The 26,245-nt window shown below is 44.6% G+C and overlaps 1 protein-coding gene across 2 annotated transcripts in view; it reads left to right on the top strand.

Annotated features, from left to right (window-relative positions):
• LOC146026401 (calcium-activated chloride channel regulator 1-like) overlaps window positions 1-21,656 on the top strand; it is a 105,202-nt gene extending 83,546 nt beyond the window's left edge. For both annotated transcript variants that reach the window (XM_083157045.1, XM_083157046.1), the window contains 6 exons: window positions 3,335-3,441; window positions 6,041-6,262; window positions 8,585-8,855; window positions 12,780-12,944; window positions 16,893-17,123; window positions 21,145-21,656. In XM_083157045.1, the coding sequence (XP_083013171.1) occupies window positions 3,335-3,441; window positions 6,041-6,262; window positions 8,585-8,855; window positions 12,780-12,944; window positions 16,893-17,123; window positions 21,145-21,482 (1,334 nt within the window). In that variant the 3' untranslated portion in view covers window positions 21,483-21,656. The remainder of the gene's footprint in view (window positions 1-3,334; window positions 3,442-6,040; window positions 6,263-8,584; window positions 8,856-12,779; window positions 12,945-16,892; window positions 17,124-21,144) is intronic.
• Window positions 21,657-26,245: the final 4,589 nt, after the last annotated feature.

A 26,245-nucleotide genomic window follows, 5' to 3' on the forward strand; every position in this document is an offset into this window, starting at 1 on the left:
AATCTTTCCACTAACACCTACGAGGGAGGGGGGGGCATTCTGGTGGTTCAATTCTTGTGTCCTTCCCCTCATATACCCTAAACCTGTGGGTGTACCCTGAGGTACTTTCGCACAGCTTATACATTTTTATGCCATACCTTGCCCTCTTATTGGGAAGGTACTGGCGGAATTTAACCCTTCCTTTAAAATGTATAAGGGACTCGTCAATACAAATGAAATTTTGGGGGATGTACATCTCAGCAAATTTGGCGCTGAAATGATCAATAACCGGCCTGACTTTGAATAGCCCGTCCAAGGTGGGATCATCTCTGGGTGGGCACTGTGCATTATCGTTGTAATGCAAAAATTTAAGGATCGAGTCCGGGTCATGGCCATACGATGAAGTGGGGTGCTGTACAGAACATCTGTACTCCAATATTGCCTAATTTCTGGCTTTTTAACTATGCCCATATGTAACACCAGACCCCAAAACGTCATCATCTCTACTGCATCTACAGGGGTCCACCTAGCAAATGATGACGTGGGGTTTTGGGCAATAAACTGCTGGGCATATAAATTACTTTGGTCCACCATTAAATTTATAAAATCATCAGAGAAAAAGACTTTGAAAAAGTCAATTTCTTTGAGGCCTGTACTATCAAATTGGATTCCTGGGTTGGCCAAAAACTCAGGAACCTGGGGCTCAAAATTGTCTGGTGGTGGGGTCCATACGAGATCAATCATTGGGGGGGGGTCTCAGCTGCTCTACGGGGGCGTCTTTGAGGGGGTCCCTCATCACTAGAGGAGGAAGAGGAGCTTAAGACAAATGCCAATTCATCGCTTACTTCACTGGCTGTGTCAGTGTCAGAGGCAAGAAGGGCATATGCCTCCTCGGCTGAAAACAGTCTTTGCGATGATTGGGACATTTTTATTATTTTTAAGTGTAGTGTTTCAGCAAGTGTATAGTGTAGGGGGGGGGTACAAACTTTATTTCAACACGGTGGGTATGTAGTGTGTATGTAGTGCTTTAACACGTGTAAGTGTAAGAAAAAAAAAAAAGGTCCTGCGCCAAAAATTGAGCACAGATGTTGGTCAGTAACGTCCGTTACTGATCAGCGCTCAGTGGGCACGGGACACCCACAAAAGCACCGTGGGTGTAAAAACAATTTAAAAAAAAAGCCCACAGCGCTCTCCAAAAAAAATAAATAAAAAAAAACTGCTGAAAAAAAATTATATCAACCCTGTGCCAAAAATGCTGTTCAGTGATGTACGTCACTGATCAGCGCTCAGCGGCCACAGGACACCCACAAAAGCACCGTGGGTGTAAAAACAATTTAAAAAAAAAAGCCCACAGCACTCTCCAAAAAAATTAAATAAAAAAAAAATGCTGAAAAAAAATTATATCAACCCTGTGCCAAAAATGCTGTTCAGTGATGTACGTCACTGATCAGCGCTCAGCGGCCACAGGACACCCACAAAATCACCGTGTAAAATTTTTAAAAAAAAAAACCCCACAACACCCTCAAAAAAAAAAATGCTGATCAGTGATGCAACACTGATTAGCAGTGAGGGGCAGCAGGCACACAACTGTGGGTGCAACCTGACAGGGTATATATAAAAAAAACAAAACCCTGCACCCCAAAAAAGGTGCTGATCACTTAGTTTATAGTGATCAGCACAAAAGGGGGGCAGCAGATACAAAATTATAGCACACAATTTAAATCTCTGACACAATGACGCTGCTGCAGCAGCAGCAGCACAAGGAAGTCACACCAGGAGCTGGCAGCACGGATGCCACCAACGCTGATCAGGTCAGTATAGGGCACAGATGGGCACGGAGACCGCTCTGCACGCTGTTCCTGACCGGAATGGCGGCTGCAGGGCTGTCTCCGTTATTTCATCTGAGGTGAAATGGCTGTGATTGGTCCGTCGGTCCGACGGACCAATCACAGCCTTTTGGGGGCAGGTGGGGTGAGGTGGGGTGACACCAGTGTCACCCTTACACCCGGTGGTGATTGGTGCTGTACTTTACAGCACCAATCACCACCGATCCCTGTGTCACCAGCGAACGTTATTCGCCTGTACACAGAAAACGCTGTAATTGGCTGTTCACATTTGAACAGCCAATCACAGCGATCGCCAAAGGGCGGGGGCATCGCTGCCCCCCCTGGGCAATGAGGGAAGATGTCTGCTGTCAGGGACAGCAGACATCGTCCCTCTGTCACCGCGTCTCTAGACGCGGTGACAGTCAAATGGCATGACGTACATTTATGCCATGTGTCGGGAAGTACATCCCGACCATGACGTAAATGTACGTCAAATGTCGGGAAGGGGTTAATCTAGTTGAAGCAGAGAAAGGAAAGATGGAACATGATAGAAACTTTCAAATAAATCACGGATTTTAACAAAGTCCAGGAATGAACCATTTTTCACATGAAAAGAAGTACAGTATTAGAACACGAGGACATGCACTGACACTGGAGGGAAGTAGGTTCAGAGGAGATCTAAGGAAAAATTACTTTACAAAAAGGGTAATGGACAAGTGAAATCACCTCCCATCAGACATGGTAGAAGATAAGACAGTAGAACAATTACAAAAAACAAAAAAGTCTGGGATACACATAATGATATCCTTATGAAGAAGTAAGGAAAAAGGTTTGAGGTAACAATATGTTAAAATAGGGGCAGAATAGTTGGGCCAAATGGTTTTGATCTGCCATCAAATTCTATGTTACTATATATATATATATATGTCATTTGCTTCCATGCATTCCAAATTTTCATTCCAAAACAGCCAGACTGGATAGATAACACTAGGTAAGAAATATATTTTATTTTGTCAGGTACTGAGGAAAATCCAGGTGTTCTTGACTCATTTTGGTGTGCTGATTCCAAATCCAAACTCTAAATTGGGCTATCATGTCAAGCTGCAGAATGTCCATAAAAAAACGCATTTTCTCCATAGTCACCTCAACTTCTTCCCACCCAACCTAGGTGCAGTTAGCAATGAACATGGTGAGAGATTTCATCAAGACATTTCTTTAATGGAAAAAAAATACCAAAAATCTTCTAAGTAGCAAAAATGTTGTTGACCAGTGTGTACCCAGATGTACAGGTGTTGCTTTCACAGTCTTTCTGAAATGCTTTATCCAAATAAGGTAAATATTCTCCATTCTGCTTTGCAAAATAATATTTGATGAAGGATAACCACATACATTTTCAACTACAATACAAACTCTGCTGGTTTGCTGTGGTGGTAATTCACTGGATTACATACTGAAGATGCACCCATCACATTTGTAAGTACAGTACTAGCCATTTTTATGATAACAATAACCTATTTTTTCTTTTCCAGGTGGTTTAAACTATTATGTGTCAGATTATATTGATGCAAACAGTTTCATCGACTCTTTTAGCAAGATCACATCCAGCAGTGGAGATATCACAAAGAAATCTATTCAGGTAAAATACATGATTTCATTGCCATATACACATATTGGGTAAGAATTCATACGACCAGCATCGGTTGTATTTTTTGGATAATACAGTTCATAAACAGGGCAGATTTACTAATCTGCCCTATTTACGGATAAGTATTAGCCCGATGGCGTTGATGCAAGTGCAGGAGTCTGGGGGAATGGTAGAAGAACCTAATAACGACCCTGAACATTGGTCTTTTTATACAATGTCTACTGTATGGAATACGGTACAGTATTAATATTTCGATGGTCTATAGAATAGGCTGTATCAAACATATTTAGATACTAGGTGATTCATCGCACCCTACGGGCGCTCTTCACACCGTCGTAAGGGGCTGCGCCCCCTTAATTTGTGAACATTTGTATATGAAAAAGATGGTTAGAATTGTATGAAAGATGGCCTGTATTGCAACTTGAGTTATAGGTGAAATGTGTTAAATAGAGAGCATATGATGTGGAAGGGGGTGTGTATTGTTTTGTTTAATAAAAAAGCGGGGGTGGGGGTGTGGGTACCGTGAATTGTGGGAGGGTGGGTCACGGGGGCGGGGGGTTGCCACAATGACAGGAGGGGGGGTCAGGGGTGGGGAATCGCGGTAGGGGGGTCGTGGGGGGCACCGTGAACAGCGGGAGGGGGGGCCCGGGGGGTTGCCGCGAATCGCAGGAGGGGGGGTGTCACGGGGTGGGGCCGCGAATCGCGGGAGTCACCGGGGGTGCGGCGAATTGCGGGGGGTGTGCTGCAAATCGTGGGAGGGGGGTCGTGGGGGGTGCCGCGAATTGCCACAAGAAAAAATCAACACAGAAAGGTCAACACATGTAAATGTTGACATAAGTGTGTCATAAATCTTCAAAAACTCATGTCAACCTTTTTCATTGTCGACCATAGCCGTGCCAGTGTTTTGCATGTGCCATTTAATCCTGGGGTTGCCGTGAATCGCGCGCGGGGGTGGGGGGGAGGGAGGAGGTGAGGGGTGTCTGCGAATCACGGGAGGAGGGGTAGTGGGTGGATGCCGTGAATTGAGGCAGGGGGGGTCGCGGGGGGGGGGGGTGGCAGCCGCGAATTGTGGGAGGGGGGGGCGCGGGGGGTTGCAGTGAATCGCGGGAGGGTGGGTCGCGGGGCGGGGGGTTGCCGCAATGACAGGAGGGAGGGTCAGGGGTGGGGAATTGCGGTTGGGGGGGTCGTGGGGGGCACCGTGAACCGCGGGAGGGGGGGCCCGGGGGGTTGGCGCGAATCGCAGGAGGTGGGGTGTCACGGGGTGGGGCCACGAATCGCGGGAGTCACCGGGGGTGTCGCGAATTGCGGGAGGTGTGCTGCAAATTGCGGGAGGGGGGTCGCGGGGGGTGCCGCGAATTGCCACAAGAAAAAATCAACACAGAAAGGTCAACACATGTAAATGTTGACATAAGTGTGGCACTTCATCGGTGTCCATGTCGACACATGAGAATGAATATGAAAACATTGAAAAAGTGAAAAATAAATCTTGTCAACCTTTTTCATTGTCGACCATAGCCATGTCAGTGTTTTGCATGTGCCATTTAATCGTGGGGATGCCGTGAATGGGGGGGGGGGGGAGGGAGGGAGGTGCATACCTCCCAACATGACCCTCTCCAGGAGGGACACATTGCTCTGTTTCAGGACTTTCTTCTTAATTTATGGATTACCATCACCTGTGCTTAAACACCTTTCTTATCAATTACCCTGTTTAAAACAGGTGATGAAAATCATAAATTAAGATGGAAGTCCACAACCCAGCGTTACAGCTCCAGACACACTTTGAGTGACAGATGTAGCCAAATATATAAGAGATTATAAATAAGTGGTCGGGAAAAGTTTAAATATCATAATACAAAAAAATAATAGAACCAATACTGTACTTTCTAAGCACACATTATTCAACATCAGGAACTGTCTCCTGTCTCCTCTCTCTGGTCCAATTCACCGATTGAAGATTCTGCTTTGTCCCTTTAACTGTATTATGTGGCAACAGCTCTAGCAATCATATTGTATACCATTGTTACTGTCATAATTTGAGCCACTTGCCAAGAGGAGGGTGGATTCTTCGCAACTGGACCCCCCCCCCCCCCCTCGTTTGCCTATGCATGGCCTAATTTTAGCCAACAGCCTAACCCTAACCTACCCTTCCTGCAGCCGAACCATAACCATCACCCCCTTTTCCCGCATCCTAACCTTAACCTCCAATTAGTGCCTAACCATAATTCCAGTACTTGCCATCGGGATCCATCGGTATTTGGACCATCGGGATCCTGAGCAAAGAAGTATCAACTACATCCTATTACGTACACTATCCAGTGTATAAGCAAATCAAAGGGTATACAGTGCCGTACAAAGCTACATTGTCTGTCTGCCCATGCCCACAGCCATGCCCATTGCCGATGACGTCATGAAGGTGGTGGGGCCATCGGCATGGGAAAGTGCCGCACTGGATACAGACACAGAATATGACTAAAAGTCTAAATTAGAATGGTAAAAATGACATACAATATGCTCATTTGGTTTTATAACCTAATTATAAAAAAAATATGTTGTTTGTCTTATTACTGTTCTTTTTTGTGTGTGTGACCAGATTGAAAGTACTACAACAACAATCAACCCATTTCAATGCATGACTGGTAAAGTGACCATCGACAACACAGTAGGAAATGAAACTTTCTTTTTGGTGACCTGGAACATTGTGAACCCCACTATCAAGCTAACAGATCCAAAAGGGAAAGTCTATACGAATGATCGGTTTGTCAGTGACACAGTCTCCAAGTCAGCTCGTCTCACAATCCCAGGCACTGCAGAGGTAATGTATCCCCCTGACTGTGACTGATAAAAGAATACAACAAGAAATATAGTATAATTATACAGTGCCACACATTAATATCATTACTTTAATAAAGAGAGTAAAAGAACAAAGGGGAGATGTATCAAACTTACTAATGTGGACAGGTGAAGAAGTTGCCCATAGCACCAATAAGATTATACCAATCTTTTTATAAAATGTACTCGATAATTGATATATAGAATCTGATTGGCTGCTATAGGCAACCTCATTTGTCCTCTTTAGGAGGTTTGATACATCTTCCCAATAGCAAGCTGTCTCTGCAAAGTGCTTATTTCCTTAATATGACCAGCAAGCATGAACTGCTCATGTGCAAGCCGCCATTACTGCAGGTGGATCTGAAAAATCCTACTCTTCTCTGAAAATATGCAATATTTTAGCCTGGTAAAGTGATTAAGCGGTGATAAATGGGAAGGTGATAATGCACCAGCCAATCAATTCCTAACTGTAATATTTCAAACACAGCTGATTGGCTGGTGCATTATCATCTTCCACTATATCACCAGTTTATCCCTTTACCAGGCTTAATACATCTGTCCCAATGTTCATCCCATTGGTGTTTTTTCCACTGTGTCCAGTCTGAGTATAGCCCAGGACTTACCGGCTGGGATAGAAACAGGCTGGTCAGGTCAGAGCTGATGTCACACAACTTCCCCTAAAATATCTGGGCATGCCTGTGTTTTCCCTGACATTCCCACAGAAGGGTAACACCCCCAAACATCAGCTTTCTGTTGATCACTTTGCATATAGCCAGTTGTTGCTGGGAGATCCACTAATGGAATTCTAATAAAGTTGGATTTGTTGCTGATGCAGAGTGGATAATACACTACTGTAGCTTGTGTAGAGTACCTTTTGTATACCTAGAACATAAATTAAGTACACACATATCATATGTGACTTTGCAGACTTGTGTGATTCTGTCACTTACTGTACATTGTCCTGCAATTGTCGGAAAGACAGAGAAAAGATGCAGTAAGGAATAGAAACATAGAATAAGAACCATTTGGCCTATTTAGTCTTCCCCTTTTTTAAACATGTTACCTCAAACCATATTTGATCCTTATTACTTTTTAAGGATATCAATATGCCTATGCCAAGCATGTTTAAATTGTACTACTGTATTTGCGTCTATCACCTCTGGTGGGAGGCTATTTCATTTATCTACTACCCTTTTTGTGAAGTAATTCTTCCTCAAATTTCCCCTGAATCTTCCTCCCTCTAGTTTCAGTGCATGTCCTCGTGTTCTGTTGCTCCTCTTCCTGTGAAGAATGTCTCCCACCTGTACCTTGTTAAAACCCTTGATATATTTGAAAGTTTCTATCATGTCCCCTCTTTCCCTTCTCTGCTCTAAAGTATACATATTAAGATCTTTTAATCTTTCCTGGTACGTTTTGTGACGTAGGCCATGCACCATTTTAGTGAACCTTCTTTGTACAGTCTCTAATGTATTTATATCCTTCTGGAGATATGGCCTCCAGAACTGAACACAATACTCTAGATGAGGTCGTACCAATGACCTATACAGTGGCATTATTACTTCTTTCTTTCTACGGCTGATACCTCTCCCTATGCAACCAAGCATCTGACTTGCCTTCCTCATTGCTTTGTTACATTGCCTACCTGCCTTTAAGTCCCCTGAAATAGTGACACCTAGATCCCTCTCTTCCTCAGTAGTTTCCATTATAGTGCCATTTATACTATATTTAGTCTTTGGATTTCTGAGACCCAAGTGCATGATATTGCATTTTTTGGCATTAAACTGTAGTTGCCATGCTCTTGACCATTCCTCTAATCTACCTAGATCGTCAATCATTTGTTTTACCCCTCCTGGTGTGTCTACCCTGTTGCATACCTTTGTGTCATCTGCAAAAAAAGGCACATTTTACCCTCAATTCCATTTGCAATATCACCAATAAAGATATTAAAGTATTTGTGAACCCAAATATACCATTAACAAGATACATTGGAGAAGAAGTTGTTTGCAGGTGGACTGCGACAGGGGCAAATGTTTAAAAAATCCGCAAATTTTATTTGTGGGATTTTTCTGCCAATTACTTTATACCCATTTTTTGACCAATAGCAGTCCCCTATCATTATATTTGTTATTGAGTCCCAATGTAATATGTGATATGTGTATGTGTAAAAGAGATAACATCATTAGATAACAGTGGGTGCATATTATAAAGGACACTTAGTCCTTAGTCAGCCTGTTCAAGCAAATACCAATTTGATCATTCAAGTATGTAACCTAATTTATGCTGCAGTAAATTTATCTCATTTCAGAAAGGACCCTGGGATTACAGCTTATGCAACAATGAAGTGGCAGATCAAGTTCTGGGTTTAACTGTGACTTCTCGGGCATCTGATCCAAATGTGCCCCCAATTGTTGTTCAGCCATTTCTAAATGCAGACAGAAGTCATTTCCCTATGCCCATAATTGTTTATGCAGTGGTAACTCAAGGGTATTCCCCTGTCCTGGGGGTAAAAGTTACTGCTATAATAGAAGCCCAAAGTGGAACAATTAGAACCATGCAACTTTCTGACAATGGATCAGGTAATTACTGTGAGAATTAAAAATACAGTGGGTAAAATGTATGAAGAAATTTACTAAGAAGGTTGATTACGGCTGATACCTTGTACAAACGAGTATGAACGGGATTGTGCGTAATTGGCCAAAAATACAAACGGAGAATACAGCTAATTTACAAAGCTGTTGTATTCTCCGGACTTGTATTTTCCAATGGTGAAGTGATTCGGATTTGGCTGCCAAATACAGATGAGGCTAAAGCCCCCACAAGCATAACCAGCCTGGAGTTCAATGAGCTGGCCCTGGTTGCGCAAATACAAGGGGAAAATTCAAATGGGGTTGTCACGGACCCACCGGTCGCCTGCTCCGATACGTCAATCTGAGCAGCTCCGGCCGTGAGGTCCTTCTATATTTCTATAACCAGCACCAGGCTCTTGGCCTGGTCCTGGTTCCCAAAATACAAAAGGAGTAGGAGTCCCCCATATTTCAGAAACAGCACCAGGCACTTATAATATAAGGTCCGCAAGCCAAAGCATTAGTCCTGTGGCTGGTCAGCCCAGGGCAAGACCCTGGGGGATTGGTGACCCCCAATAAAGGTGTCCCTCCTCCAGGGGATCCCCAGCCGTGGCTGAAGGCCCGGGAATGTCCCTGGCGTCCTTGTTTGGTGGATGCTAGGCTATTGTGTAAAGAAAAGAGTTAAAGGGCCAGATTCTCTAAGCTTCAAAAGTGATAAAATGGAGAGTGATAAACAGCCAGCCAATCAGCTCCTGCCTGACATTTTTCAAATACAGTCTGTGACATGGCAGGTAGGAGCTGATTGGCTGGCTGTTTATCACGGTACTTGTTTCCTATCTGGGCGCCCGCTAAGTTAGTTGCGCACCATACTATTCTCCGTATAAAAATCGGATCGCATCGCATCGGATACCACAAATACACATACACGATATTGAACGATGCGATGCGATCCGATTCGATTTCCCATAGGAAACAATGTTAAATGGATCAATTTACCCAAATCAGCATAGGGAAGAATGGTAAATGGGCCAGAAACCCCCAAAAAAACCCAGAGCAGTGGAATGTCCCCCCAAAAGTAGTTGACGCCACCCCGCCATCAAAGTGAACCCGAAGCGTGGCGAGCGCAGCGAGCCCGTGAGGGGCGGCGGTACGCGTCCTCCGACCTTTTCATGCCCTACTATCCACTAGGGCGTGGAGTGAGAATAGAATAGTGTGGCGAGCGCAGCGAGCCACCGAGCCCGAAGCGTGGCGAGCGCAGCGAGCCCCGCGAGGGGACGTGGATACCTTCACAGGTAAACGCTTCCCTTCGCGGGCTTCCAAGGTGTCCGCGTCGCCATGGACACCTGGGAAGCCCAGGAGGGGACGCGTATAACTGTGAAGGTATCCGCGTCCCCTCGCGGGGCTCGCTGCGCTCGCCACGCTTCGGGCTCGGTGGCTCGCTGCGCTCGCCACACTATTCTATTCTCACTCCACGCCCTAGTGGATAGTAGGGCATGAAAAGGTCGGAGGACGCGTACCGCCGCCCCTCGCGGGCTCGCTGCGCTCGCCACGCTTCGGGTTCACGTTGATGGCGGGGTGGCGTCAACTACTTTTGGGGGGACATTTCAATGTTCAGGGGTGTTTTTGGCCCATTTACTATTGTTCCTATGATAATTTGGCTAAATTGAGCCATTTCACATTGTTTCCTATGGGAAATCGAATCGGATCGCATCGCATCGTATACCATCGTACATCATCGAGTACCAAATCCGATGCGATGCGATCCGATTTCATTACGGTGCCGTACGTAGAAAACCTGGGCGCCCAGATAGGAAACAAGTACCTTTATCACTCTCCATTTTATCACTTTTGAAGCTTAGAGAATCTTGCCCAAAGTGTTAAAAATAGATATTGGGGTCTGTATTAGAACTACAAGGTTTAGCAAGCTACCCCACGTGCTGGGATTGGAGAACCACAAGTCCCAACATGCGGGGCATTCTTGGGAATGATGGAACTTGTAGTCCCACTACAAAACCAATACCAAAATAAATGAGACCCACACAAAAAAGTATAACTTTATTACACCCTTCACACCTCCATAATTACCTATCTTGTTCACGTAGATCCACTTTTCCATGTAGAATCCAAAAGGGTAGCTGTGAAAATAAATTTATAGTCACCATCCATCCAGTGTAGATCACATTCTCTTCTTTCCCTGTAGGCATTCATGGGTTTAAAAACAATTCCTTCCCCCGAATGCTGGATCCCTGTGTGAGCAACAGGACCACCATGTAATACTATGAGCATTTTATAGATCTCCATACAATACGAAGAGCATTTAAGTTGCCCCCAGAGAATACAGAGAGAATTTTAGTTGCCACCAGACAATATAGAGTGTGATTGCCATACAACAATGAAGACATTTTAGTGACCTCTCCACAATACTAAGAACATTTTTTGACCTTTAAAACGTATCATAAAACCATTAAATAACCTTCCTAAAAAATCATTAATTTCTTCATCAACAATTAGCTAATAATGATTATTTACTCACTCATATCCAACATGCCCCTAAATCAGGCATGTCCAACCTATAGCCCTCCAGCTGTTGTGAAAATACAAGTCCCACAAAGTTTTACTATTTGGGAATGCTAAAACTATGGCAGGGCATACTGGGATGTGTAGTTTCACAACAACTGGAGGGCCACAGTTTGGACATGCCCTAAATTATTCATTAAATGTATAATCATTAAGCAGCTTAAGCCACTCAATGTAGTATAAATAACCAATTAATAACCTCGATATTAAAATATTAAGCGGAATATGCCAAATGAACCCCTTACCCTATAAAAAAACCCACATAGCTTGTACACAATCTCTCCCCTGCTTCTCTCAGCCACACAATCATCTGCTGCTTGTATCTCTTACAATACCCCCTCACTTTGGGCCTTATTCTAGTTCACTCTTAGAGGCAAATTCCTTCTCAGATGGACAAAACCATGTGCACTGCAGGGGGGCAGATGTAACAGGTGCAGATAGAATTAGATTTGGGTGAATTATTTTGTTTCTGTGCAGGGAAAATACTGACTGCTTTATTTTTACACTGCAATATAGATCTCACTTTGAAGAAAAACCCCACCCAAATCTAATTCTCTCTGCACATGTTACATCTGCCCCACCTGCAGTGCACATGGTTTTGTCCAGCTAAGAAGGAATTTGCCTCTAAGAGTGAACTAGAATAAGGCCCTTTGTGACTCTGAGCTTCTTGCATTTTACTCTGTGCCTCACAGCCTACCCACCTTTCTCTATGTGCCTCTTAGCCTACCCACTCTTCAGTGGGGGAACTAGTGTCTAGTAGGCCCAGGGCAAACATATGCATTGGATCCCCACCAACCTGTCTACCACCAACCCCACAAAAGAAAAACAAGGCAGTTAGTACATTGTGGCAATGAGTGCCCATGGCAGCATCTTCACCACATGTCCCCCTGTGTGCCCCAAATGCCCTCAGTGTCTCAATTTTGTGCCCCCTCCACAGCAGCATGTTCCCTACTAAACAACTTTACAGCACTACATCCCCCTTATATTGTGTATTACATTACACACATCACTATACTACATCCCACATATGCTATACTACAGTAGATCATTATACCCTTATATACCCTGCACTATATCCCTACATTTTATTCCCCTTTATGCTACACTACACCTCTACACCCTCCTCCCCATTGCACTACATTAATATACTACATCCACCTAAACCCTGCACTACATCACTACACTGCATACCCTTAAATACTGCACTACACTACATCCCTTTATTCACTGCACAACTCCCCTACACTATATCCACATACTGTGTATATACTGCAATACACCACCCCCCCCCCCCCCCAAAAAAAAAAATACGCTGAACTACACCACTATACTACATTGTATATTCTGTTTCCTTTTAAGGTGCTGATATTCTCAAGAATGACGGAATCTATTCCAAATACTTTACCGACTTTAGCGGGAATGGAAGGTATAATTTGAAAGTGCGTGTTGAGAGCCAAGGGCAAGGAAGCAATTTGGGACTCCCAAAAAATCGAGCAATATACTTACCTGGCTATGTTGAGTATGGTAAGAAAATGACATGAAAAAAAAAAATGTTACTTGTGAACTAAATAGAACTGGTTTTATATTGCTCTGATTCAGCCAGTTGATTGGCTGGTGTGTTATCTCCTTTAATCTTATCTCCACTTTTTATGCACTTTAGCTCTTCACCAGGCTTAATATATCTGCCCCTTTGTGTGAAATCAACTGAAACTGGAAAGCAGCTGGGCAGAAACACTCAAGCTGTACAGTGTTCGGCAGTAGCTGTACAGATTTTGATGTTGGCTATACAGATTCTAGTATTGGCTATACAGATTCTAGTATTGGATATGCAGATTCTAGTATTGGCTATGCAGATTCTAGTATTGGCTATGCAGATTCTAGTATTGGCTATACAGAGTCTAGTGTTGGCTATACAGAGTCTAGTGTTGGCTATACAGAGTCTAGTGTTGGCTATACAGAGTCTAGTGTTGGCTATACAGATTCTAGTATTGGCTATACAGATTCTAGTATTGGCTATATAGAGTCTAGTATTGGCTATACAGATTCTAGTATTGGCTATACAGATTCTAGTATTGGCTATGCAGATTCTAGTATTGGCTATGCAGATTCTAGTATTGGCTATGCAGATTCTAGTATTGGCTATGCAGATTCTAGTATTGGCTATGCAGATTCTAGTATTGGCTATGCAGATTCTAGTATTGGCTATGCAGAGTCTAGTATTGGCTATACAGATTCTAGTATTGGCTATATAGCGTCTAGTATTGGCTATTCAGATTCTAGTATTGGCTATACACAGTCTAGTATTGGCTATACAGAGTCTAGTACTGGCTATACAGAGTCTAGTACTGGCTATACAGAGTCTAGTACTGGCTATACAGATTCAAGTATTGGCTATTTACAGAGAATATTTGAACATTTACATTTGGAACCAATTAACCTACCAGTATATTTTAGGATTGTGGGAGGAAACCAGAGTACCCGGAGTAAACCCATGCAAGCACGGTGGCAAATCATCAAGATATCATTCTAAAGGGGCATACACATGAGGAGAATTTTAACCCCATGTTTTGACACTTCCAGTGGCCCCGGAGTTCCCATCCCTGGCCCCCTGGAGAAGGGGGAGAAGAGGCGGTGGAGAGGAGACCGAGGATGGAGGTGACGACGGAGGGAAGCGGGCAGCCCCCCCCGGCCTGGGAAAGGCGGTGCAACAGGGGGCCCGGAGGACACCCATGGTGCTTCAGCAGGACAGCAGGATCCCCTGGCCACACAAGCACCCTAGGCTCCAACAAGTCCGATCCCCCACCACCACCACCACACACACAGCTCAACTCCAGCCAGGGCCGTGACACGCTGCCATTCCCCCCCCCTGTAGCCTTAGGCTCCATCCAGTGCTGTAGGGGAGATGGCCTGTTGAGCCCTTCTGCTGCTGCCTGTGGTGAGCAGTATGTTCAAGATGGGGCCACTGATGGCTGCCTAGGGACTGTGCCACTCAGCCATATGTACCCCCATGTCTCCCCTGTCTCGTACACTGCATAGCAACCTATAGCCATCCTGTCTCTGCTTAACTGTTGCCTGCCTGGCTGCTGCGGCAACCAGTGGCAATGCTGATGGCTGCCTAGATGCTGTGCAGCTTGGAGGGTATGTGTTCCCTGTGTGATAACTATACTGTTTCTGCCTGGCTGTTGCAGTGAACAGTGGCACTGCTGATGGCTGCCTAGGTGGCTGCCTAGGTGCTGTCATCTGCAGCATGCCGCACAGCCCGGCATTGTGAGTGACCTTAACAGCGCCTGCTGCCCACTGCCTATGGATGTTTAAACATCCTCAGGCAGTGGGCAGCAGGCGTAGGGGCCCCCACGGCATTACATCTTGTGCTCGACGTGACTTAATGACGTCACACCTAGTGCGCTAGTCGAAGGGGGCTGAGGAGCAAGGGCTCCTCCCCGGCTCCCGCACGGCCCTCTCTCTCCTCCTCTCCTATCATCTATGGGACACTGCACTGCGGCTATACACCAGGCAGCCTGTCCCTCACCTGCTCCCCCCTTCTCTCCCAGGGAATCCTAGTTTCCTTCGGCGTACCGCTCACTCTCCACCTATACCTCAGGCAAGTGGAGAGCAGCAGTGTATGTCCAGTGGCAGGGACCCCGCAATCCCACCTCTCACCAACACTTTACCTCTCTCCCTCCTCACCCTAGGGAATTCCTGCACCCACTGGTGTGCTGCTCACTCCCCACCTCTGCTACTGGCAAGTGGTGAGCAGTAGCACACGACCAGTGGACATGACCCCCTACTTTCTGGTGGCGATACCCTACACTGCGGTATCATTTTTGATACATTGGAAAATGCGGTAAAACCGGGGTTTTACCGCATTTTCCATTTGATACATCTGGCCCTCAGACACGCAAAAAAACAGCAGTCCAAGGACCATACTCCCATACATTCGGGCATTATCCTTAATTGTATACCAATTATACATTGTCTTTGGTGACATTTACTAGATATATATACAAATCTAGAAATTAAGGCATATCTGCAGTACGGTACTTATACCGCTAAATCAACATGTATATAATAGCAATCTGTCTCCCTGTCATTATATCCTTAAATTATACCTGCTTTATACGATAATTATAAAGAGCAATTGTTTAATTCAACTAATAATTGATCTAGTAATTTTATGTGTGCTGCTCAGGATATCCAAGTAATCTATTATATGCTTAAGGAACTATGACTGATACAAAACTGCTACAGTGTATGCAAGCATTTAGCAGAAACAATATATACAAAATTGCATATTTAGCCACAAATCTGGACACAAAATGTATTGTTGGGCCAGAAATAACAATCTCAATAATTATCTGTACAAAGAATGACAATTACTGATTGCTTATTGCTGACTAATCGTGAGTAATATAAGGAATATTTTCGCATATATTGCTATTAAATTGTCACCCTAACTATCTATATGAAGATTGATATTCACTATCTGCACAATTTTTGATGGTGGACAATACAAAGAATACTCTTGCATACATTGCTATTGGATATATATTTGAAAGAACATAGATCAGTGCTCTAAGCACCTGATGAGTGTGTAGTATATATTTTTTCAAAAACGCTACACATCATCTTCTTTATGTTACATGTTTGGTATGTTTTAGTATGTCCATTTTATTCTTGTGATTACTTAATAATAAAAGTTAAGTTTAAAAAAATCTTTTTTGAAAGCAGTGCCCCCAGAAAAAGAGAGTATTTCTTCTTTATTCTCTTTCAAGTACGGTAATTACTCTCAGGGGAGCGCCTCCACAGGCTATTATACAAATACAAAAGAGAACAAATTGTTTAAATGGTGGATTCTTATATTTCTGTGTATTGTTACCTTATTTGTGTGAGTAACTTGTGCACCCGTACCCTCCCAGTTCCCCCTTTCCTCTTCATTAACTTATATACCTGTATGTGTTATGTATATCTGTACTGTCACTGTTGAACAGTTCCCTAACCGGATGTTGCACAGCAATCCATATCTAATTCCTAGTATACGCAAATACACCTGGCCAATAAAGCTGATAACGTAACTGGTAGCGTAACAACTCCATGTTCTGGGAGTGCTGAAGCCAGTGGCCTTAGCTGCACTGACTTCAGCAGGTTGAATATCACAGCCATCAGATTACCAATGTTTACGCAGATGATTGATCGTGGGGACAAAACAGCATATCACAGAAGCCAGAAGAATGCTTCTGTGCATATCATACATCTCTGAAACAGGCCAAATATACTTTATAACATTATCTCTGAAAATTTACCAAATAAGAATTTAGTTTTATAAGTTTTGTCTATATGGATATAGTAATTACAAATAGTTACTGTGCCCACTTTATTTAAATGTAGATTTATTTTTTATTTTTTAAGTACGGAAAAAGATTTCTGTTTATCATGGTAAAAAAAATTCTAATTGAAAATTTAAATTTTTCATAGGTACTATAGTCAGTAATCCACCAAGGCCAAAAATGACAATTGATGTCTTAAAAGTGGGTAATTTCACCCGGACAGCATCAGGAGGGGCCTTCGTAGTAGATAATGTGCCATTAGGTTCGCTGCCAGATGTCTTTAAACCTGCAAAAGTCACAGACTTAAGTGCAATCATTCAAGATCAACATATCGTGTTGTCCTGGACAGCAACCGGAGATGATCTCGATCAAGGCAATGGTAAGTGTTAATTGAGCATTTTACTGCTAAGAAACGAAGAAATTATTCGACTAGATGTGTGCATATGTGTGAGACTCTGTTAGGGTGGTCTTGTAGTGAGTAGACGGTCATTGCCTACTCACTACAGAATACCAGAATGGCTGGTATTCTCCAGAAAATTGGGTCCCCCTCCCGGCCCCCCGGAAAGGTGGGCAAGCCTCCTGCATTACGCTGGACACCCCTGCATCTCCCATTGTTGGCATTTAAATACAGCACTTCTCCCTTTTTGGTAGCACGCATCTTTTCAGGGTCGCGCCACACAATTTCAGTATGTTGGGGGTATGATTTCACAAGAACATCATGACTGTGCTTATAATCGGCACCGCAGGAAGAAGCTTGCTACGCTATTAAGACTACACTACTGTAGAGGTTCAAATCGATGGTGTGACACCATACAGGGCACTTTCTGCTTGGTAGTGTCCATAGCAAACAAGCAGAATGGAGGAAGCAGGTTTGATAGTTCCATGTATTGGAGTTTCTGATGCAACTATGCCCTACTATCTTGATTCCACACTCTCAAATGTTGGGCGGTATGGATAGCCTAAGTAATAATAAATGGCTAACACTGCTGCTCACCTCAATGGGGGGAATGCAAGTGTTGTGCGCTGACAATACTGTTATGTTGTGCCATCATTTTGACAGGCTGGTAACGTGTAGGTAAATAAAAGCACATTTGGTTCCCCCAAGCAACGCTGTGTGATATCAGTAACCAGATTTCAATCTATATGGTAATATTATTCAGAGATCTTGGTTACATATATTTGCAAATATATGGGAAGCTCCCAAGCTAATCAGAAATATTTTAGCAAGTCATGTCAGATCTGCTGTAATGTGGGCAGTGGCATTTTTATAAAGGGTTCAGTGTGCGCAGTGCACACGGGCCCCTGAGACCCAGGGGGCCTACACCACACACTACACCCAATTTTTAAATACATACCCTCCAAAATCCAGTGTAGGTAGCAGCAGGGAGGCAGAAATCTGTGCATGTGTAGTTAGGTCGGAGCACTCTAGAGCTCAGACCCTGCTAATCCCAGCAGAGAGGATTGGGCCCAGCTAGAGCATGCTGCACACGGGCCTCCTCCTCTCTTAAAATGCCCCTGAATGTGGCCCATAGTTAGCTATGCTTGATCTGACCTGTCTTCCACTATGGCCTAAAACAAAATACATCATTACCTGTAAATGAAGACAAATAGACAGATTTCTACTTAACGTGAGACACTCCAATAGCTGAGAATTCCTTCAGCTGGAGTAGCCAGGTTGTGACGTCTATGGTAAAATATAGAGTGACCTGTTATGTACTAAACGTTAGTGTCAAATAGCTGCTTCTGCCACTGCTGTACTGGCAATTACATGTACCATGATGTCATTAGGCTTCTGTTGAAGCCATTCCAATTCCTCCACATTAGCCATTACCTGAGGAACAGGTTTAGTATTTCTCCTGTAACTCTTATACATTCTAATGACATACATATGAAGATCTAGCTTAGTCCTGTTTTCTAATTTGTTGATTATGGATCTGGCCATTGGCCTAATTAGTTTGTTTCATACTTGTGCTGTTAATTCCTGAACTTACAATTTATTTTGATTTTGCTCCTAAGCTGCCGGAATCCACCATTGTGGTGGCCATGACCTGTGGGTATCAGCATTATCTTCACCGTTTGGCAAGAACCCATGTTAAGCCCAAGCTTACCATTAGACTTTACCCACAATACCACTAGAGATTGGTGCCGGTTAAATTTTGGTTGACATTTAACCTTGTGACACATGGCAGGCAGAGGCGATGGGCTGCTCTTCCTTTTATGTTCTTCTTTATATCTATTTATAATTCCCACCTACAGTAGATTCATGTCTACCAATGAGGTACTGATTGTTTTACTATCATATATTTCATAGACCTGTGGAAGAAGCTAAGCTATAGTCATTGTTCCCCACTATCTCCTTCTCTTCCCCAATGCTCCCCCCCCCCTTTCTGATCTGTCCTCAACTACTTTCTAGTGTTGTCATTTTTAAAACATTAAATAATGTTTTTAAAATAATATAATTTGGCATTATGCTCACGCGAGTGCCAGATTAAGGTCTAAATGGGCCTGGAGCTGAAAATTATCAAGGGCCTATTATGCGCAATTATAGGGGTTGTGTCCAGCACCTAATAATGTGGGGGGCGTGACCAGTGTTTTGGTTGGGTGGTCTGCTCATGGGTGTGTCTCTATTTGTGTAAATACTTTCAACTAATTATATATGCCTAGAAAAGGCAGGGGGCTGGCAGAGGAAAAAAACAGGGAGATATATTGGCGGGTGCCCTCCAAAGGTGCTCCCGCAGGATGCCGATGTCTTAAGATACTTAGGGTTAGGGGTTAGGCGGCATTCCAGTCATAAAAAAAATACTGAAAGCTGAAACTTGGTAGACAACATTTCAGCACCTTTAATGTGGTCACCTAAGTTTACCACACCATATACCCCTTATGCAAATCATGCAACACAATAGTAACCCCCTTATACTGTACTTGCCTCTTACACATTATGCCACATGGAGGGCGGGATGTATAAACATACATCGCCGCCCCTTGCCACGCCTCAGACGCAATGCCAGCATGCATCTGCGGCCTCCCCGGCTGTGACATTCTGCTGGGGGAGGAGGAGCAGCACAGAGGACAGGGGAGGGGGGTGCAGATGGCAGGTAGCGATAGAAGCCCATAGGCTTCTATAGGGTATCGCCATCCAAAGGTAGCAATACCCTGCCTGCCGAAGACGGTGCGGCCGGGTTTTGGTAAATAAAAAAATGTGATAAAACAGGGGTTTTACCACATTTTCGTCATAGTACATCCCACCCATAATGAGCCAAAATTCACACCGACTGAGTCAAAATTCATACTATGGCACACAGATTGAGTCAAAATTCACGTTATGCCACACGTATTCAGCCAAAATACACTTTATACCAAACAGAGTGAGCAATAATGCACATTATGCTTCATAAACAGTGGCATTGCGTGCCAAAATTTACACCATAATGCCCATTACATGTTAAGCCACACACCATAATGTCCATTACATGTTAAGCCACACACCATAATGTCCATTACTTATTATGTCAAACACCATAATGTTCCATGCTCATTGCCAGGGGTTCCATGCTTGTTGCCATGTGAGATTGCATGCTCATTGCCAAGGGGGAATACATGCTCGCGGTAACTGGGGGACAGCCGGGACTTACCCGGGAATATGGTCCCAGGATCATGCAGGGATATTCCCTGGCCCTTTTACACCAGCCTAGTCCCTGCATTTTCTAGTGTGAGGGGGAGAGAAACTGGCATTGCATCTGAGGTGTGGCAAGGGGCGGCGATGTATGTTTATACATCCCCCTTTTAAACAACCAGCTATATCTTCATAACCAACTGACCCATTTACATGTGGGCTTCGATTGATTTTGGTCCTGTGAAACTGGGACATTTGGATCCAGAGAAATCTATCCTCAAACAACATGAACAGACATGAAATTACATTTCAGAAATGAAAAAAATTGGTTTACCCGCAATATCTCTAGAACCAATGAACCCATATGGACCAGCCTGGTATCAGATTGAAGGCCCAGCTATTATGGTTCAACTTCGAGCTTCTGTAATGCTGCAGGGGGAACTGGCAGTCTTTGGAACCAGGTGGGGGTCGGAATTAGCGGGTCCCATGTTATCCTATGGGGAAAGTGCTTTGCCTGGCTGTATCTCCGGATCCCAGGGGGCTAGTGACACGGGACTGGGCTCGTTGGAAAGCACTGGCCCTCAGGTACAAAATAGGATAGTGGGCCTGGAGCTGTATCTCCATCAGGCCCATTGTTAATCCAGCCCTGGCTCACGCCACCAGGTACACTTTGTAACAAATACTGTAAATACACTTTATATTGAAAAAAAAAATTTCAACTGGAATTACACTTACTATATGACAAATGACAATTGTAACTTGTGTCCGTGTCATTTCTACTTTCCAGTTTCCATGTATGATCTACGAATGAGTTTCAGCAGACAGGAACTGATAGACAACTATGAAAATGCCACCGCTATCGATATCTCCAGTCTTACACCGCTGCCAGCTGGCTCCGTTGAGCAATTCAGCTTTACTCTTCAGAATGTCACAATTAAGAATGGGACCTTCCTTTATTTTGCCTTGGTTGCTAAAGACAAGGCCAATCAAAAGTCTGAGCCCTCTAACGTGGCAACAGCATCACTATTCATAGCAAAGTCCTCAGCCAATGATATATCAAGGTCATATATGAGATTGTTTTGGAATATTATTGCAGCTGTTACAACAGCAGTTACTGTACTTTAATAGTTTTTTTTTAATGGTATTGGCCTCTTAAACAAAACATTTTATTGTAATATGAATAGCCAGCTTGAATTATTGACAGATAGGAGTTTATTTACTAAGAGGGGAGTTCTGTTTCAGATGGAATGTTGCTATGGGCAACTAATCCGAGTCTATTATCTTCTAGAAGGTGCTAAATAAATAGAGTAGTAAGTAAAGTATGTGGCTGCAGAGTCTTATTTCTTGATTCTTTCGGTAAAAACTTATAAAGATACAAACTTTACTGGATGTCAGCTGCCCGCCCTCTTCCCATACCAGGGTGCCGCAAATCTGAGTCACCAGTGAGTGAGAGATTTGCGAGTGCTGTGTAAATTATTTGATGGTCGGCGCCCATCAAATGATTTCTGCCCCGCACGCAAGCTGTGAATGGATGTTTATGCAAAACGTCCATTTGCATGCATGCAGAGAAAATCGGCGTGCGTGCAGCGGGCGGTGTTTAGTTGACTCACAAATTACGCAGCTTTGCGAGTCAACCAGAATTACCCCCTAAATATAGCCAGCAGAGTGTAAAAGGTCCATACACACTGAGTTATTTTCACCCTTCTGAGCAATTTCCCCAAGGCTGGACGACTTTCCATCATTGTTGCCAACCCTCCTGCATTCTGCAGGAGACTCCCTGAAATTAGAGCAATCTCCCTCTCTCCTTGAAGAGTCCAGAAATCTCCCTGATTTCTCCTAAACCACCTTATGCAGCTCTTATTTATTTTTTTTTTTATTTTTTTTTTGGGGGGGGGGGGGGTGTCAGAGATATATACAATCAGATGGGTTTTGCACTTGGAATTTATTGCATAGCATGGCTCTAATTATCATGTATGTTGTGATGAGGGAGAAGAAACTAAATATCATAGCAAATAATTGCAAACAAATAATCCAATATTGCAGGCAGAAATGTTATTATCAATACTTTCTACATTGCCCAAAGTTTATAGTTGCTAATGTTATAAGCATTTCAGCACATATACGTCCATATATGGAACTAACCACGCCCTTTGGGTGGAGCATGACACCAGGGCCGGTGCAAGACATCTAAGTGCCCTAGGCAAACCTACAGGATGCCACCCCTGTTTCCACGGCTGCCATGCCCGCCGATCATAATCCATGGGCTGGGCGGGCTCCCAGGGTGGGTTGGTTGCGGCCGATACCCCCGCCAAAGATGTCTACCAGCGAGGAAAGGGGAAGGTGGGGGCGTATGGCACACTCACCTACTGAATAGCTGGAGACTTGGCAGCTGCTTCAGCTTTCTACTGCTCTCATCGGCGGGAGCTCTGCTGCTGCTCCTCATGCAACGGGGGGCACTGACTGCCGCTCAGTACCCCCCTCCAGTGGCCGGCGCCCTAGGCAAATGCCTAAGGCTGCCTAGTGGTGGCGCCGGCCCTGCATGACACATCCCCTTTACGGCACGCTGTGCAAAATACTGACAGCTATAATCTCCTTGAGACTAATTTTCAAAAGTAGGCAAGTATTCTTTCCATAGCAGGATGGTATAGAAAGCCCGGGAACCCAGCTGCTCATCCGCTGGAGCGACGTCCACCGGCGATGATGTGGGAGGGAGTATCAGCGCTCACCGCTCATCGCTGGCTCATACACACTGGACGGCTTTGAGCTGAAAGCAGCTCAAAGGACAAAAATGATCAACCCTCAGCACAAAACCACCCGGTGTGTAAGGCCCTTAACAGTGACACTGACAGATTTTTACTTTTCCTTCTGTGTTCCTGAATATGCTGCTCACACTTGAAAGCAGATGCAAGAACTGCATAATACTGTAATTGTAATTATAATAATATGTTATAGCAAATGTAAGTACAGTAAGTACATTTTCTAACTAAAAATCAGAAAAGTAATCGGAGACAAGATAATAAATATGCGGTCAGTTAATAAAGTTTTGCTAAATATCTTCTTGCATCCTAGAGTTGATGCCTAAACAACATAGCATATATATATATATATATATATATCGAAGATGTGGGGCGGCGGCACTCAGGCAAATAAAGCACAAACAGGCGGTATTTAAAACCAACGTTTCAAAACCCGAAGGTTTTTTTATCAAGGTGTAGCCTGAGTGCCGCCGCCCCACATCTTCGATATTGCACCGAGAGATCCCACTGGCTCTCCCGGATTTGAAAGGCACTGGAGTTACTGCAATTTTTTATTTATCAAGTCTGCACCAAGCCTGCAAAATAGCTTGGGCTCATTGGAGTGCTAACCTTCTATCTCTACATATATATATATATTTATATATATATATATATATATATATATAATGTGAATATGCCCCCCCCCCCCCACCCTCATCACAACTTCCAATCACACTCCAATTCCCTTAATTCCTCAACTAATTAAAATTGAAAAATTGATGGTTCATCATATATATCATTGTTTCCCAGATACATTTTCTAGAGATGCACTTATATGAATAGTTTGTCCTAACTCTTTTGTTGGACAGCATACCGAGTTATACTTACCCAGGGGCGTAACTAGAATGTCATGGGCCCCATAGCAAAATCTTGATAGGGCCCCCACCAATGTCACTACTATGCCTTTTGGGGGGGAGGGGGGGGGTGTTCCCTGAAAAAGGGAGAGAGAAAGAGGGATAGGGAGAAAGAGAGAGAGAGTGTCAGGGAGAGATAGGGGTAGAAATAGGAGAGTGAGCAGGAGAGACATTGCCAGGACAGTCAGGTAGGATGGATGGACATAGATGTACAGTACAGATTGGGGAAGGGGGGACATGGTTGGACTGAGCACCATATGCTGCATCTATGAATATATGAATGAACTGGGGCAAAGATGGACAAATGGGCAGACAGTATGGGGGATCACACAGGTGGGGCAAGCTGGCACTTGCAAGGGGGTGAAGGCCACACAGGTGGGGCAGGCTGGCACTTGCAGGGGGTGCAGGCCACACAGGTGCATATCTCCCCCCCTCCCCCCCCAAGTCAGATACCTGCTTTGATTGGTTCAGGAGCCATATTGTGCGCATTGTAATGGGTGTGTGCATCCAGCATCCTGCCGAATCTCTCCTGTGCTGCGCGACCACCCCACGCATAGTGCTGAATTATCGGGCATCTGCTCCTCATGTGTGGGAGCAGGCGGGAGCCCACTGGTGCATAATCTCAGCATTCTCCAGGCAATTGAAGAAAACAGCCGCAGAGCCCTCTAGCATGGCGTCCTACGCAGCCTGCCAAGTCTGTACCCCATCCCCACCTCACCACCTATTAGGAAATTGAAGTAGAGCTGCCGGACCTAACTGGATGAGCGGCACTAGTGCACAATGAATGCAATAAAAAGGGGGAAAAAACTCAAAAGGGAGCAGGGGATTGACTGCTAGGTCATTGGGCCCCACCCAGCCACCAGGCCCCATAGCAGCTGCATCCCCTGCACCCCCTGTAGTCACGCCACTGTACTTACCTATTGTACTATGCACGTTTGTATACCTATAATGACTCACAATGTTTGTTTACTTTTCATCTCATGCGTGAACCTTAACAAACATATTTCTAAAAAAAATGTAAATATCCATATGGGAAGGTAAATAATATAGGGTTACCTACACACATTGAGCTTGTCTTGCAACATGAATGCAAAAATACAAATGTAATTTAGTATGTGTCAGAAACCGCGGTGCACGTTCGCATCTGCACATGCGCCCATGTTCCTTACCCGCTCGCTGGTGTGTCTTGCGGTGCCGTCCCCGGGTACTCTCCATGGCAGGATCTGAGTGGCATTATCCTGAACTCTTGTCAGCGTCCCACGCTGGTCCCGGGCAGGGCCCACGCCACAGGGGTGCCACCATGACACCTGCAATCACATGACTGTTCAATAATTTCCCTGTGACCTTGATACTCTGACCTGTGCACTGACCCATGTGACCAAAGGTGTGCACAGGTATCTTCTGGACTTAATTGCTGCTGCAGCTTGCATCCAATCACAGGCCAGCAGGGGGGATATAGCTGAGGCATCTGGCCCATTACCCCTGCCTTGAACAACTTGTCTGATCCCTGTGTGTATCCAGTCCTCAGCATTCCAAGGCTCCAGGATCCCGTCCAAAGTCCCTGTGGTTACCCTGTGCAAAACCCTAAGCAACTTGCTGCTGTCATCTGCTGCTGATATTAAAGCAAGGTTGCCAACCCTCCCGGAATGGCCGGGAGGATCCCGAAAATCGGGTCCCTCTCCCGGCCCCCTGGAAAGGTAGGCCACCCTCCCAGATTCCTGCAAACCCCCTTCCGCCCCTAACGTACCTGGTTATAGAAGCTTGAAATTGCCGCGATTCGCGGCTTTTCGGCAGAAGGGAGTGGGGCTAAATATGCTAATCATGTATATTTAGCCCCGCCCCCTCACCGGAGACCCGCATATTGCGGGATTTGCATTACTGGGGGCAGGGACTGATGATGTCTCCATCAGGCCCCGCCCCCAGAAGTGATGCTGACAGTCTCCTCTCCGGGCTTCTCCCAGAAAGCAGACTGTGAAAGTCGGCAACCCTGTATTAAAGTTCCCTTGCTCTCCTCACCTGCCAGGTTACCTTCCTCGCTGTCTACCATCTCCAGCTCCCAAGGGAAGAGTATAGAGCACTACAGAATCCCTCAGAGTTCGCTACTGCTCTTAAAGGGCTATATCTTCTGCGACTCAGGTGTCAACTCTGTAGTTCCTGTATTCCCCGTGTTGGTTCCCAAGCTGTCAATCCCCATGTTGACTCCCAGGTCGCCAACAGCCGTGTCGGCTCACAGGCCGTC

The sequence above is a fragment of the Crinia signifera genome, chromosome 8 (genome assembly GCF_055691185.1).
Source record: "Crinia signifera chromosome 8, ASM5569118v1, whole genome shotgun sequence".
Lineage (NCBI taxonomy): Eukaryota > Metazoa > Chordata > Amphibia > Anura > Myobatrachidae > Crinia > Crinia signifera.